A 17,770-nucleotide genomic window follows, 5' to 3' on the forward strand; every position below is an offset into this window, starting at 1 on the left:
CATTTATAAAGAATAACAAAATTTCTACCAGTAACCAATGTTATGGATTGATACATGCGGTCATATCCAAACAATATTTAAGATAAAGGAATATATGTATAACGTTATGTAGCAATAAACAAGAAAGACACTACGATCAATACATACTATCTCAAATTCCAAAAATATCGTTTTTAAAAAAATATACAGGTTTATTACGTAATTCTTATCTTCTCGTGTGTGCATGTGAAAGTAAACTAATATTCACAATTTTAGTACATGACAAAAACACTACACATTTCCACTCTATTTTTACATTTTACTTTTTTTCTAAGAAGTTTCTTGGTGAATAAGGGAATGAGTTTTTATATTCAATTATATTTAGTTTACATTCGTGTCATATTGAAAAGAATTTACACGATCGGTATTAATTTAGAATTATTGATATGCTATGAAAGTGGCTTACAATGCATCTTAAGATAAGACTTAGTCAACTGTTATGCAAAGAAAGTTTTGTGAAACAGCTATGACAAATCTTATGAACTTCGTAAGTTACAACCTAGGCATATTTTAAGTTCTATCTTAGGAAACATCTTAGGAAATCTTTGTGAAACGGGCCCCAGAATATAGCCCCGGTGGTCAGTCATCTCAACGGAGTTCTCAAAACAGATGAAGATATGGCTCGCGTTTATCTAAATTCAAGTTTATTAACAGTAAATGGCAACCAAAGAACCTTAAGAGGATACTATGTTCATCTACAATTAACACGTCAAAAAACGGTATTTAAATGTTGAGACATACGATGCGGCACTTGTCCGTTTTTAAAACAAGGCAGCTCGATTGATTTCAGGGGAAAACGATTCCGCATAAATTCGGACATGTCAGGTTAATCCAAAAAATTAATATTTGCCATTATACGTGATGGCTGCAACAAATTTTATATTGGCGAAACAGGCCCGGCCGACTACATTATGAACAAGAATCCGGGTACATAAACTGCTGATTAAAGACGTAGAGTACCGGAAAATAAAACCCAGCGAGCACATTGATGTATGCGGACGCGGGCAATTTTAAGTGTTTCCTTTTTATAAACTTTTTACAGAGAGTGCAATGGAAAGAAGAGAAAAAGATAAACATTTTGTTCAAACTTTAAAACCTTGCCTCGACAGACTGCTATGATTTAACTTTTTTGTGTATTGTATATTTCATTGAATTACGCTATATATTACGCAGCAATATCCCTCTACAACTTTAACTTTAACAATGACATCATTGAATTGTAGACGTCACCAAGTAACGTTATTGTTTTTTTGAAAACGTCTGAAGTTTTACTCTGTGTTGTCTTTCATTTTAAAATTTTCTATATATAAAACCGGACACTGCGATATCTTTTGGATAAATATATATATATATATATATATATATATATATATATATATATATATATATATATATATATATATATATATATATATATATGTATGTGTGTGTGTGTGTGTGTGTGTGTGTGTGTGTGTGTGTGTGTCTCAATGAAAGCAAACACGGCAAAAAATGTGTCCTACTGAGGCATCCGGCAATTTTTACTATTTGCGCACGAATTGTACTTCTTTGCCTTCTTTACATGACAGCTTCAAGTACATCGATAATAAACTACAAGTAGAATACTAAAAGCATTAATCTTGTGCGTTTGCCTTGAGATTAAATCATTTATAGAGATATATAATGATTCAAATCACGTGCACATGTCCAATTTGATATTTTTATTGCATGTAATGCTTTCGCATTACATTCACATGAATCTGACCAAGATACGCACGCCGATCATTTCATGAAAGAGAATACTTGTTCAGATTTGGAATATAAACAACAAAATCAGAAACATAAAAATTTTACACGTGATTTATCAGTGACATACCAAAAGAAAAATCGGATTGCAAGTACAAATAGAATTTATCAAGATTATTTTAAATGAATTATTATTCTTTTGCTTTTGATACGTTTGGAAACAGATGGAATATTCTGTAAAATAGAAATCTTTGTGAACATGATGAACTGCAGTAAACAGAACAATCTAATATCAAACCGAGACAACTTGATATATTGGGGAGGGGTTGCTGAAATTGAAAGGCACAAGTTGGTTATACGGCAAGAATGGGTAGTGCAAAATAATGAGATGAAGTGGGAAAAGTAATGTCAAGTTTTCAAGGAGCAGACATCCAGCACCTGATTAGTCTTATATATACAAATGCCGTTATTGTATTAAAGCCTATTACAATCCAAGGTGAGGAAATATACGCTGGATATGTTTCAATATTGATAAATACACTAGAGAAGGAGTCACGTTTATTCTATATACAAAATGTTAAAAATTGTTGATGTCTACTTTAGAGATTTGATTTTCTTTACATTGCCTTTGCTGTACTCACACACAAACAGATTGTCACTATTGTTCATACATAAACCATAAGGATCCTTCAGATCACAGTTATCAATGTAACGGAGAAACTGTCCATTCTGATCCAGAATGTGGATACAATGGTTGTCAAAATCTGCAGTCAGGATATGACTCTGACTGTCTGTTGTGATACCACGGGGTTTAAATGGTTCATTCATGGTAACTAAGGGATGACCAGTGTATCTCCATCTAAGTTTCCCGTCCTGATTAACCACCAATACTGCACTGGCCTCGAAATCAGCTACACAGATGTCATTGTTTTTGTTCTCTGTGATGTATTTAATCCTACTATTCCCCGAGTACAAAGGTTTACCTTCATCATCAAATTGAATTGTTTGTTTCTCTGTAGATCCTGAGTACCGGACAACTTTGGATTGAGTTAAATCATCACTGTACATGGACACCAGGAGATCACCAGTAGAGGTGACACACAGATTTAAGGGCGTCCATCCCTGTAATCTGATCAACTCTTCTGTCTTTCCATTATTTACTTTATACACTGTCTTAATGTTTCCGTTAGAGACAATTAGATTTGAATCGCTGTATACAGTAATATCCAGGGGAAAGTTTCCAGATTTTGTATAGACCGTCTGGAGGAGCGAACCTTTACTGTTGAAGCATTTGATTTCATTGGTCTCTCCACTTGTCCAAATCTTGTCCTCGTTATGACAGGTAATATTGCGTAAACATCGACGCCCAGTCTCTATTGTGGCAACAAGCTTCGGTACATCTAGTAACTCTCTGACTGAAGTATTGAGTTGGTTTAGTGACAAGACATTTTCTTCAGTAGCAGTGGATAATGGGGAAATCTGTCCAAACAAACTATACAGCTTCTCATTGTCTATTGGTTTTAGAATGAATGTTGGCAGTGATACCCGAACTTTTGGTGGAAGCTTGGTGAACTCTCTGATCTTAGAGCTGTATTCAGTGGTCGGAGATACTTCAGAGGATTTCTGGAGTTCCTCTAAAGTTAGTACAGTTTGCTTTATGAGAGACTGTATCTGTTTGATTTCACTTAAATGTTTCTGTAAAATATCTCTGTGTTTTACTTTTATGTCGCTGATTTCAGTTTTCATTTTACTGATAACCTTGTCGATTTCTCTGTGCCATTGCTCTCCTTGTTTGGAAATTGTTGTTGTATGTTTCTCATATCCTCAATCCAGGTTGGCAAGTTGATTTTCCAAGCCCAGTGCAATTTCTTCATATGTAGGAAAAATGGAATTTTCTAATTCTACACTATCTTTTTCCATGACCCCTTTCTTTGTCTTGTAAACCTCTGATAATTCTACAAATTTATGGCCTCTGTGTTTGTCAGATGCCATGCAAGATGAACAAATCAAAATGTTGTCGCAATTCACACATTGAAAATCGCAGATTTTGTGTGAATGTGTTTCGCATTTCGGATAAATGAGGGTTTTTCTTCTTTCGTGGAATAGGACTATTTTATGTTTGTCATAACCATCTAAAATATGATCTGGTATACAGGGCTTGCAGAGGTTGACATGACAAAAGTCACAGTAGCTGTGTACTATGGCGGTCTCACAAAAGTCACATCGGTGTACATCCTGGGCAGTAGAATGAGGATCCATGGTTGCTCTGAAAAAAAAATTAAAAACGTTTAATCACTTAATAAATAGTTAATACCATTTTTTTTTAAAAACTACTTACTTGAAATATACTTGTACATTCTTAGTCCGTATAAAACGTCGAGAAATAAAACGTTGTAAGTATAATATTTTTGAATTCGAAAATGAAATTAAAACTGTTTTTGAACAACACTTTCTTGCAATTCACAATCAATATAACCAAAAAAAAAATTTGTAATAATAATTTGATCTAAGTAATACATGTCAATTAAGGAATACCCTAACAACACCTTTTAAAGAATCTCGCATTGGTGTATGCAAAAAACTGGGAAGAGCTAAAATTGGCCTATCCTTGCTAGTGTATTATAACACGTGTACGTTTTTCTAGATCCTTCTATTGCTAATCTTATATTGTATTTGATTCATTTTCTATTTATTCACAAGATAGGAAATTGTTCAAATAAAGAATATAAATCTAATCGGTGAATGTGAAAATGTTTTGCCATTCGTTTATTTGATTTAATTTATGAGCAAAGAAACGTGTGATGTCATTCAATCATTACACATTCTAGCAGATACGCCCCTTCTCCAACCTTTCCTTTTTGAGATGGAAATAAATATCACGTATCACTTTGAGACCTATTTGGAGAAATATATTTTGAAAAGATGCTATATCGTGTGTTTTTGATTTACCTTTAATGTACAGTTATAAAACAACCCCATAAATGTTCATTACCGTAAAATACATAGAACGTAAAGTGAAAGTAGATTTAATTGATAATTTCTTATGCCACTTATTTTAATCCCTTTTGTAAACGATTAAGGTTTGGTTAAGTACAAAAAAAGAATACTTACTGTGTTTAGTAAGAATATAAGTATCTTTAACCGTCTGGTTTCCTTGCCCAAAACATGGCCGATCCTGCTCTGAGTTCTGATAAACAACACAGTAAATGATAATAAAAAATAGAGTTACTCCCCGTACATTATTGTCATTCTTGGTGGCGTGGAAACTTTTGCTTATTTTAAATGTATCTCTTGTGGTACTAAATTGATAAAATTTCAATTGCTCCATTTGCGCCATCGAATAATACAGCTGTGGATCCCAGTTTTACTTCTTTGGTGTAAAGATGAGGCCTAAACGCAAAAGGACGCTATTTTTGGAAGGAATTTGGAGTACGTTTTTTTGGAAGAGTCCAAACTCGATTTTGACAAGGTAGAAGTAAAGTAAAGTTGTAGCGATTCTTCTAAATTTTAATTTTTGAAAAAAATGTCATTCTGAATATCCCAAAATGTCAGGACGTCATTGTATAGATCTTTTCATAGTGCTTAATTCTAGTTAAACTCCAAAAAAAAATATTAACATACCTTTATGCATAGTGTACAAATGTTACACCCGCTAAAATAATTCACTATAAGCAAAAAAAAATGCTTTGATGTTTTTTATGGGTATGATGATAGAAAACACTGCAAAATAGAAACTTAAAGTTTCGCTTAGGTGTTATCAAACATAGATGATATGCAGTTAATGTAAAGATTTAAGGAATAAGGAATCATTTTTTGAGTATTATGAGGCGATAATTTCGGTCGGGCTCTTTTTATGATAGATTTGACCACGCCTCGACCGAAATTATCACCTTATAATATCCAATGAATGATTCCTTATTACTTATATTTACATAATTTTCGGCAGTTGTACGATTAAAATTAGAACATTAAGCATGCAAACCCCGCTTGCACCCCAACAATACGCCATATTTGAATTTATTGGGCTGTATAGTACAAAATCGATCCGTAGTGTTAACACAGACAAAGACACTGGAATATGTAAAAATTCACAAATAAATAATGTGTTGTTTCAAATTGTCAAATTGAGCGTTTTCAGGATCCAACTTCTTTAAAAATATATAAAAATGATAAATACATGTACCTAAATAAATTATCTTTAAAATATTTTAACAATACAGAATCAAAGGCCATTTTGAAACTTTTGAAATATTTTACAATATAAGTTGTATAAAAAAAATCGGATGAACTGCCATTAAGAATAAATATGCGAAAAGGTAAAAGTTTGTCATTTTCTTGGATTTTAAACAAAACATAAAAATTTACTTTTATAAATAACAAAAAAAATCTTACATAAGTAAGTAAGTTTTATACAGTACAGTAGTTGGCCATGAATGAGTTCGCAAAATGGCGACGTAAAATATTTTCCGTTTGCCAAAATTGGATAGTTAGGTTAAAATTACGTGTTGACTGAAAAAGTGATAGAATTATAGCTAGTCCGTGAACTACATAATTATTTTTCCGATTTTTGTTTGAATAAACATTGATACATGTAACGCTTTATGTATAAGTACTGTTTCTTCCTATACCACAGTGCTTCACAAACGCACACTTGAGCATACAACAGCCAATGTGTCATGTAAAAAATATTATGAAGGTTATTTTGAAAGTACAAAAACAAAAGCCTTCAAATACATGCAAAAAATGTTGATATGTTATCTAATACATGCGAATATTTATAAGCATAATGTATTTGTAATAAGATATATCAAGCAGTACATATCCGACATTGCAGCAATTGCTGAATTATAGTAACATTCTATTCTCTTGCTTAATATGACAATGTTACATTTTTCATTTTGTAAGAAAATTGTCAGAATTTCAGAGATTTGTGTACATGAAAGAAATGCGAAGTAAATTCAAGTTCTAATTAAAGTGGACAACAAATGGCGAGAACTGTACTTATCATGTACATGTACACGTATTTCTCAAGTTTCATAAAGAGTCATGCGGGGTAGAGAATCCAAATACTCATGCGGCATACGGTAAAAGTATTATCAATACTCAGCATTATTTGCAACAAATTAAGACATAAAGATAATATTAAAAATTTATGAATCATTTTTCATAAACTTGTTATGATACTAAGTTTGATTCTTGCCTAGATCGCTAAAATATTACATCTTCAATAAACAAACACGTTATACAATGCTTCACAAATGGTTTAGTGCCAGTAATATGAAGTGAACCAAATTTATTATATGCTTTATTAATTCCTAGCTCTTTGAGTAGCCGATTTCCAACAATCGAGAGTAAAATAAAACGTTTTCTTCACTAGCATTCACCTGCAAGTTGCCTTTGCTTGACAACACTCAAAATGATATATCTGTATCCAATCGTTGCTGAATCATATACATGTAATGACACAATTGTTGCTGATGGGTTTTTTCCCGATCCTTATGATGATTAGGTACCCGAGAAATACATTATTCATCGAACCGACACAGCAACACATTTGATTGTATAAAATCGATTAAAGTTTCGTGAAGTGGTTCAACGTTTTGATGTTTTCACATTCTTGTACAAGATGAAATCACTGGTTGTTTCATTAGTATCACTTACGTGCACGGACAGATAAATACATGTACTCATACGGGTGTAAGGTCAAGATCTTATAGCTTTTAACAACAGGTTTTCTTCCAATGATTTTTTTTTAAATTTACAATTCAAAATCAGTGCATAGCAACATCTGTTGCACTTGATCTTTTCGTTTTAGCCTTATTCTAGTTTTCCTCAAAAAGACAGGCATTGAACAATTTTCAACAGATTCATTTATGTGTGGTAAACATTTTCCATCATGCAGTTTTCCTCCGTATGGAGTGTATTCGCTATAATGATATCTGTTCTCTGTATATCTAAATGCAGTTGGGCCTACAGCTTTATTGACAGCATCAAAGAGGCATTGATAAATCTGTATAAGATTTGAATTCTTTGATAGCATTTCATATATAAATTGATCAGGATCTCTTCTTCTATGGAGTTCTTTGCAAAAGTTATATAGAAAAGTTCCTGAAAATATGTGTGGTATGTATGGACCTGGAAAGGGGTCCAGCAAAAGAGAATTCAAATGCATAGTAGCCAAAATGCAAGTCTGAAACTGTGCAAAGCCATGGATTAGACCACAGTCTACTCGAGATGTTCTAGACTTTGTATATTTACTATACTTATATAGTTTTTCATTGACGATTTTTAAAGTTTTAGTTTTTATGCCAAATACTGCAGCTTCTATCAAATTTTTATCACACCCGATTGAAGCAGGGTACATAAGAGCCCACTTTACTTTTAGCATTATCAAACAAACCAGGACACTTTGCATATGGGAAATGGTTACCTTTCGCTGGGAATTCTTTATCCAAAATATAACTAATCCAAGAATTAGTTCAAGATCTGGTGTCATATGATCAATGTTAAAACAAGGTATATCTAAAATCATGCGAAGTAGATTTTTTTTCTCATTTCGGGATAGGTCTGGAATATCTGATAGTTTAATCGATTTGCCAGAATAGGTCTCAAGTTTTACAGGGTTTATAACCTGACTAATAATTATATCTCCTCTTCTATCAAACTCCTTAACAACACTTTTCATGTTTGCTTGTAATCCCCAGGCTCCATTTGTCTCAAAATCGGCACTGTCCTCTGAGAGCAATATTCCATACATATATTTTCTTAGGTTTACGCTAGATTGATAAGAGGAAGCTAATGAGTTTGGATCTTCTACCTGAGGACTTAAAAACTTTCTGTGTAATGTAATAATGTCCAAACAATTTGGAGATAGCGACCCTTTTCTGTGATGAGAAAGATACCACATGGGAATCACGGATCCATTAACACGTCTTATTTGATTTTCACCTATCTGTTCTTTTCCCATGAAGTATGAATATAGAGAAGATTCAGTTTCCGGTACATTTGCTTGAAATGTTTCAATAATTGTTTCTAGAGCCGATGAAATAGTTTTCTCATTTTGTGACCCTGCTTTCGATATGATTTCTTTTATGCCTTCACTATATGAGTTCAACCCTTGTAACCAAAGAACAACTTTGAGAGTCCTCTTGTCACCAGGTGATTTCCAATCCTGTGTTTTACATTCATTTGACTGGATTGAATCATTGAAAGATTTAAACACATCTTTGTCGATATAATCATTTCCAAGGAGGGCAGCTAACAATGGAAGAACTTCTTTCCCCAAAGACGGAAAGAAATTATCAACATGATAGAGTCTGGCAGGAAGAAAATGTTCCACGCTGTTATTCTCCCCTTTAATTTCTTGTAAACTGAAAATTACTTTGTCAAAACTAATAAATCCGCCCGTCAATGGAAAAATAAAGAAATCACTATCGTTTGATAGAACAGGACAGTTCAACGTATTTGCAAGCATTGCAATTTCTTTGTCAGCCTCGAAATCACACACTGCAAATGGTATGCTCAGTTTCTTCAAAACTGCTTTAAAAGTATCAAATGCAAGGATTGGCATAACTCTTTTCTTGCCTCGAAGTCCACTAGCAATTCGCATGGCGTTTTCAAGTTTCTGCTTCATTCTCTTTTGTATTGTTTGAAATTTTATGTCATTTGGATCATTACATGTACCACCATCAAACACAACATAAAGCTCGATGTTGCAGGAGTGAAGGAGTCTAAAGAATTCTGTGATTTCAAACGCATACTGATCATAATCCCCGCCATGATAGAAATCCATACGGGTATCTTCAAAAATGAAATGATACAGGCTATTGCCATCTATAACAAGCCTTGTTGAATGCAGCGGAAATTCCTTCGTAAGTTGTGGATTGCAATTAACGAAGGTTGTAAGTCCTGGAATTCCCATGTTTCACTGTGATGTTGTTGTTGTTGTTCTATGTTTCTGTCATATGAATACTTGTAGAAGAATCAGGGAATGAAAGGCCTCACTGAAAGTTACGATGACAAATCAATAAATATAAAGTAATTATGAATATTTAATTTTATGTCGTTTTTGGCGAGCAGCGCAATGTACACATTATGTTCAAACATTAAAGTTTACCTTAAATCAATACTGCATTCTTAACAATTCACAATTTAAATGGTATTTCAGTCTTACTTACGCATTATGATAGAAAATATTTCTCCTGTTTTCTATGGCTATCTTATAAATTATCTGATTATCAGCTTCATTGACAACGTATTTCATGTTTATATCATGCATACATGTTTTTTTTGCTTGTTTATACTCCTGGTCATTCAAAAAACCAATATTATCGTCAAAACAAATAAACTATGCAATTAATGATTGTTTGATAATATTTTAAAACTAAAGAAATACATTACCTGATCGATGAGTCGAGACTAAAATTCTCGTTGGTTGTTGACAAATCAGTCTTAAGCATTGAATGATGATCAATATGTTACAAAAATTATTCCAATACAAAGCTGGAAACTTTCCAGTGAACATTTTTTGTTGCATCGATAGCAACAACCAAACAATCAACCTTCTAAAGTAAATGTTTCCTTTAAAAACTTGTCTCAAAAAGAATATATTTATAAGCATGCCAGGTCTATCGATTTTTTTCATTTCCTACCTATTTCAAAAATTTATATTCTTTGAAAACGTTAATATACAGAATTGTAATTTTATTTTAGATCACTTATATCTAAAGGAGTTTCGCAAGTTCACTTTATCATGAAAAAAAAGCAATTTTGTTTTATTTTCAATTTGTTGAATTTAAAAAGAAATTAAATATTTTTGGTTTAGAAACCAATATTTATAGAATACATTCAAAAATGCGGATTATAAAATCAATGATTAATCACATAAATTTGAAATAACCATAAAGGGGACCGTAGCTTAGTGGTCAAGAAATTAGCAATCAGATCTGAATTTAAAAAAAACTTCAATTATAATATTTTTGCCGTAAACTATTATTTAGTAAAAACATATTCAAATATATTAGATTGAAAACTTGAATACTTTCCTTACTATCTTTATACAGATTTCTTTATCAACATTAAATTTAGATAGGCTAAAAATGGTCATGACCACCCAGGCCTCTTAAGTTATGTATTGACTCATCTTACACATTTATCGTAATTTGGACTTTTTTCTATCAAGTGCCATGTATAACATATGTTATTGAAATTTGACTAGTTTTATGTTTAATGGGCTCCACAGAAATAAGAAATAAGCTATTGTAAATTTGGTTTTTAAAAATTCAATTTAAAGGTAATAAGCATGCAATCATAACGCAGGTTATTCTTTTATTAAAATGGTTGCTTTATTTGTCGAGGGCTGGGTTTTCGATTAAAAGTGATTTTTAAAAAAACATAATGAATTAAATTATTCATACGTGTTGTATGAATTAAAATTAAACTTTTCATGTAGTGTGGAAAAATGCCATCTGCCAGAGTGTTGAACATGTTCTTTATTTGAACAAGACATGACGTTTTCAATTCCGTTGCGCACGAACGCGGAAAAATACCCAAGAAATGTGTACATGTGTAACTAACTCGTGTCTGTGCTACTTGATGTGAGGGACTATTTAATGTAATTCAAAATCTTTTTTTTTATCTTGTCTACTCAAATGTCTCAATCCATGCACTGTCTTCATCAGTGTTGGTAATCCAAAATTAGAAACTATGGCTAATTTTGGGTGGAGAAATTCTTTTCATAAGTATTGAAATAATTATGTTACGTGTTTTCAAAATATTGATCATAAAAATTACGTAATACAAATCTTTGATCTTGTCAAGTATATTGGCCTTCCATCAGCTAATCTATGCACTAGTATTTTGAGACTACGATGGTGTAATTTGTATGTGACTTTATCAAACTTCTTTTGGGTAAAACCCCTAATTTTACATCAATGTTTCTGATTTTTTTTACATATAAAAATTAAAACGGACGCGACACACTTGGCTAGCAAAGATGACGTGATGAACATACGACTTTCTTCAAAGGACTATTTGCGGTATTACAATGTATGCATATTTCGCCCCCATGTTTTTTGAAGAGCTTTAAATATAAGGTGGCAGATAGTTGAAATCATATTGAAAATAAGTGTGAGAAAGGTTATCACCACAGTGACGTCATAACGTAGAAATGGCGTCATAAAATTGTCTTATTTTGATAAAATTAAGTTTTGTAGCAAAAAAAATGTGTGTTTTCCGATGGGTTTTCGACTGGGAAACACCGAGCGCAGGCTTACTCAAACACCATTTTTTATTATGGTGTATATATATAAATATAGGAAGAAAAACATACGTTAAAATCGTACTTGAGCAGTGCTGCGCTCTATACTTCCGAATGCAAAATATAAAGAATGATTTCTTATTACTTATATTTATATCATTTCCAATTCAGTCTCAAACAATAATTTTATAACCACTATTTTTTTTCTTTTAGCACATGCTATGTATTACTACGCGGTGCAGCCAATGCCGTTTTTCGGTTATGCTATAAGACATTTTGTGTCGCATATCTTTCATGAAATTATTTAAGAAATAAACAACGTTATTTAGTGAACATGGCGTTATGAATAGCAATTGCTCTGTTGGCATATTCCATGATGCGCGCTAGCGCATCATTGAAAATATGCCAGCAGAGCAGTTGCTGTTCATAACGCCATGTTCACTAAATAATCGTTGTTTATTACTTATATTTGCATTTTACCACTCGCAAATGCCCTGTTTTAGCCTAGACCTTGACAGTTAGCTATTACATCAAAAAATAAACATTCAGACTGTAATGTATTTTAATTCACATAGATTTTTTAACAGAATCAATGATATGTTATAACAGTAAATCTTTTAAAATGTTATTATAAGACAGGTTTTAATATTAAATACATCAATTTTATGGAGTTGGAGAAAAAAAAACACATGATGTATCGTATAGTGGTTTAAATCTATAACGTCATGGAAAAGTATATGACGTCAGACCTTTATGACGTCATAGTATACAGACGGAGCAATTGCGATTATAGAAAAATAATTGCTGTTCCTCCCTATGGACTTACAGTGGGAAAGAACAATGCATATGCAAATATTGTGCTATAGGCTTCAAAATTGATTCGTAAAGTTATCACAGACAAGGACAGTTAATAATGTAAATATTAGTTCATAAACCTCTCAGAACGAGAACCGGTGATCTTTTCCCGGTGACCAGACTTTATGAACCATTGAACAGCCATTCTCCAGAAATGGTTCCAAATATGGGATTGCTTTCAGTGAAAAATGAACTTTTGATATTCGTGTTTTAATTGTAATAATATTGAAGTACAACTATTCGCCGATATAAATATGAAATTTGACTCACCAAAATTTCTTCGTTTACGAAATATTTGATTTTGAAGACCATATTAAAAACCCTGTTACGGAAGTCAGAAGTGAATTAATGCAACTAATCCTCGGCCTGTACAATAACAGTAAACTTCACTAGCCACTTTGTTTGATATCATATTGAATACGAATGACATATTTGACAGAATCATGAAGAATTTAAATTTAAGGGGAACATATTTTCAAAAATATCTTTATTTTAAGAAAATCTTTATTTTCAACAATAAAAAAGAAAATAATGCATCATCTTTCATTCAAGTTCAAATGTAAACTAGGAACAATTTCATATGTTCAATGATTTTAATTAAAATATTGAAACAACAGAACATTAATATAGAGATGTTGAGAAATTGTACATCACAAATTGATGTCAGAGGGATTTTTAAAGATAATGGCCCAAAGTTACGGAAGTTAGCAAATGACCTTTTTCTTGGAGAATATTTTTTCCAATACATTTTACAACCAAATATTAGCGAATAAAAATCAAAAACAGGTTATTCATTGTAGAAAATACATTTTTAACTTAATAAGCACGCTTTTTAACAAATTTCTTTCCTCTAATTAGTATGTAATCAACATTACATTGATTTAAAAATGTTGACATGAAATATCGGTCTAAAATAGTGAAATACCTAATTGTATTAAAATTGCATGCTCTGATGGATGTACCAAACACAATTTTGAAATATACCGGTAAAAAGTCAAACATATAAATCAGTTGTCTTTTTATATTTGATAAAAAGCTTGGATGGTTCGTTACGGATGTCAGAGATTATCATTTCACAAATATCTACTCCTATGATGTTTTAAATAGTCATGAAATTTATTTGTTATATCTTCCTAAACTTCCTTTTTTATGTGGAGGAACTGGGGTCTTATCCCCATTAAAATATGGGTTGACTGAATCCACATCTCACCTTTTTCGGATTTTCACTTATGTTTCTCCATGTTTGCCTGCTTTGCATTAATGTATATACGCATATAATGTATTAATGCATATATATACATATGTATATGCATTGTTACTAATAAGTCAACTAAATAAGGTCTGTTTTTCGCAAGTATATATAAACTCTTACTAGTTTAAGTTTATGGTATTAGTTCTTAAAAAACTGACATCCGTAACTAATCATGTTTAGAAAAAAAAATCATGAACAGAGTATTTATCAAATATTCTGATCCGGGAATAATACCATTTCGATATAAACATGCATGCATATTAATACAACCTTGAAAAGCCAAATATATTATGGTCACCTGATATTTTTTTTTATTAAATCACATGTTGTAGAAAACAATAAGCTTGGTGCACTATATTTCAATACAGTAAACTTTAAATAGCATATTATGCTAATATTACATGAAAAATGACCACTTTGTTGATTTTAAAACATAACAATAGATTATCTGTCGTGGAAAATATACATAAGAAGCACTGGAATGAACAGATGCCAAATCTGTTTTTTTCCCTGATATCCGTAACGCTGCAGCAAATATTTAAAAAATATTGTCAAATGATAAATTGTCTTAGGTGAATTGGTTTTAAATTGCAACTGATATATCTCTTGCAAATAAAAATAAACTAAAACAGATAAATCCACACATAATGATTCATATTTTATCGATAGTTTAGCACACTCTCATCATATTTTTCTCAAAAATGCACTTTGTATCAAAATATTAATTGCTTCAGTTAAGAATATCAACATTCCTTTACTTTCTTAACTCATGTTCTGTTTCGCTGAACAATCCAAATTATTATCGATGGAAAACCGAGCCCTATATCACTGATTGAAAATACTGTTACGGATGTCATACGTTACGCCGGTCAGGAGTTTTAGTAAATTTTCCTCTCACTGTACCATGCTATTACATTATTTTTTTACAGATGATGATAGATAGCTTCGGAACACTGTGTTCTCGAAAGGCATCATGAATAAGTTTTTCAAATGCCATGAATTTAGTTGAAAATTGCGTTACGGAAGTCAGGCTTTGAAATGCGTCAAACTCAATTTTCAATTATATAATCGATTATTTAAAAAACGCATAGATTTTCGACTGTAAATTGTATATATTTTTCTTTTAATATGCCTATGACATTCAATTACTATAATATCAATAGATATTGTTTTGAATATCATCGCTTACTTTTAAGTCAAACACGTGTTACGGAAATCAGGACGGTTTCAGCGACAATATATAAATCGGGGGGAAAAAAGAAAGAAAAGATTGTTATCAACAGGTGTTTACTGACAAAACACGCTATGTGATGCTGAAATAAAAAATGAGTTTTAATTGTCTCTTTCATCACCGTAATGCTATTTAGTATTGCAGTAAAATTGAAATATTCACGTGCGACATGCTGAAAAATACACAAACCGATTTTTTATTGAAATAATTTGACATTATTTGACACTTCAAATGCATATTGTTTGGTATCAAAATTTGTAATTTTTACTGTAGATATCTCCTGAGAAAAGTATCAGCCAAATACATTAAACGGCAAATAATAATTTTGTGATGAATGCTGGCGACAACATTATATCATAATTGGAACCATTTCTGGAGAATGCCTGTGAAATGCACAGATGACATGATACGTATACGTTAAAAATAATATTTAGTCGAATAAATTTTACTAATAAACTTGATTAATGTTGATAAGATTAGCTGGACCCAACCTCGATCGAGATGTTGAGTAATATATATTAAGCATTACTAATTGTTCGCTTTAATTGTTTGTTGTGGTTGAGTTTTTAGAATTTCAAAACTACATGTAAGAACATAATATACTTCATTTTTGTAGATTAACGAAAGGGCTAATCGTCATGACTGTACTCATTCAGATTTGCATAGCATTTTTCAATAAAACAAATAGTATACATATTCTATGATAAGAAAATAATAAGCCCACGTGCCACATCACCCACCTGAGCAACAATAGACATAATAAAATCAGCTTTATAGAGTCATATACAAAATACATTTTGTCTCTGAATGTCATATAATAAATCCTGTATAAAAACAAGAGATGTTTGTAAAACACTCATGCCCCCTCCTTTTAAAACTGTGAAGAAAATGAACGGAAACTGCTAATAATTGATACATTTGCAAAGAAAATGAACGGAAACTGCAAATAATTGGATGGAATTTTTCTACGTCAAAGGGGCATAACTCTGTATAAAATTGCTCGATCGTACCCAAAATTAATCTTGACCTAGATATTATCTTGATTATCTTGATTGACCTGTACACCAAATTAAATTTCAATACGTGCATCCTCTGCGAAGAGAATGAACGGAAACTGCAAATAATTGGAATTTTTACTTCCAAGGGGCATAACTCTGTCGAAAACAGCTCGATCGTACCCAATATCGAACCTGTCCTAGATATTATCCTGATTTACCTGCACACTAAATTTTGTTTCAGCATGTTTATCTTCTGCGAGGAAAATGAACGGAAACCGTTGGTGGACCGACCAATATACCGACAGACAGCAGCAAAGCAATATGCCCTCCTTCTTCGAAGAGGGCATACAAAATGTCCCTGCATATTCTTAAGTTTGTCATCGAGTCCCTTTGTATACGTAACAGGATGAGATTATAGTTTATCACATATTGTGTATTGCAGTGCTCAAGAAGATCTTAAACAACTGTTTATCGAATTTTGAACAGCTTGTGAGTTGTGAGGCCCACGAATTTCCAGGGGCCAGAGTCTAAACAGTTTTAAAGAAATAACAATATGTCAAAATGCTTGCATATAAGTAAAACAATACATGATAACGTTTGAGTTTTCGTGATTTATGCTTTTCTTTGCAAAATTGAACCCCCCCCCCCCAACCTTCATTGTGGCCCAACCCTAATCCTGAAGATTATGATTTTTAATCTAATCTATCTGTACTGACTAAAGTTACAGCTTTTCTAGACAAATTGTGTTTTAAACAATGATCTTTCCTTACATATTCCTATGTAAAATTTAGACCCCCCCCCTTTTGTTGCCCCACCCTACCACTGAGGATCATGATTTGAACAAATTTGAATCTTCCCTACCTGAGGATGTTTCCACACAAGCTGTACAGCTTTTCTAGCCAATCAGTTTCCGAAAAGATTTTTTCTCTATAAGTTCCAATGTGAAAATTTCACCTCTCACTGTGGCCCCACCCTACACCAGGGGAAGGATTGTGATTTTATTTTTTTTAAAGATTTTTTCTCTATATATTCCTGTGTAAAAATTCGACCCCCCCCCCCCCCCATTGTGAAGAAGTCGACAGACATACGGACGGACTGACAGACAGACGCCAGACAAAACATGATCAGAAAAGCTTACTTCAGCATTCAGCTCAGGTGAGCTAAATAGGAGTGATCGATTTTTTTACTTAGTTGACGTTGTAATAGAACTAAGTTCACAATTGATTATGATGTACTAGTACATGTACAATAAACAGTTACACTTACACTGTCTTGAAATGAATGATGAAATATTTTTCATGACGCGAAGAAGATAATATCATACCCTTGTTAATACTTTCATTTGCATAATAGCGGTTACTGCACGTTAACTGATAATGAGGATTTTCAATCACTACGCTCAAAGAATACGC

At 32.2% G+C, this 17,770-nt stretch overlaps 1 protein-coding gene and 1 pseudogene across 1 annotated transcript; both read right to left on the bottom strand.

Moving 5' to 3' along the window:
* Positions 1-1,862: 1,862 nt before the first annotated feature.
* On the bottom strand, positions 1,863-4,976 carry LOC128159348 (uncharacterized; annotated as a pseudogene).
* A 2,276-nt stretch (positions 4,977-7,252) lies between these two features.
* LOC128159347 (protein asteroid homolog 1-like) lies at positions 7,253-9,719 on the bottom strand. Its single transcript, XM_052822407.1, has one exon. The coding sequence runs from the start codon at positions 9,683-9,685 to the stop codon at positions 7,523-7,525; it is 2,163 nt and encodes a 720-aa protein (XP_052678367.1). The 5' UTR covers positions 9,686-9,719; the 3' UTR covers positions 7,253-7,522.
* Positions 9,720-17,770: the final 8,051 nt, after the last annotated feature.

This window comes from Crassostrea angulata, chromosome 8 (genome assembly GCF_025612915.1).
Source record: "Crassostrea angulata isolate pt1a10 chromosome 8, ASM2561291v2, whole genome shotgun sequence".
In the NCBI taxonomy this organism is placed as follows: Eukaryota; Metazoa; Mollusca; class Bivalvia; order Ostreida; family Ostreidae; genus Magallana; species Magallana angulata.

Excerpts from the sequence above, each read along its gene's own strand:
- LOC128159347 (XM_052822407.1), bottom strand. The coding sequence starts at position 9,685 with ATGGGAATTCCAGGACTTACAACCTTCGTTAATTGCAATCCACAACTT.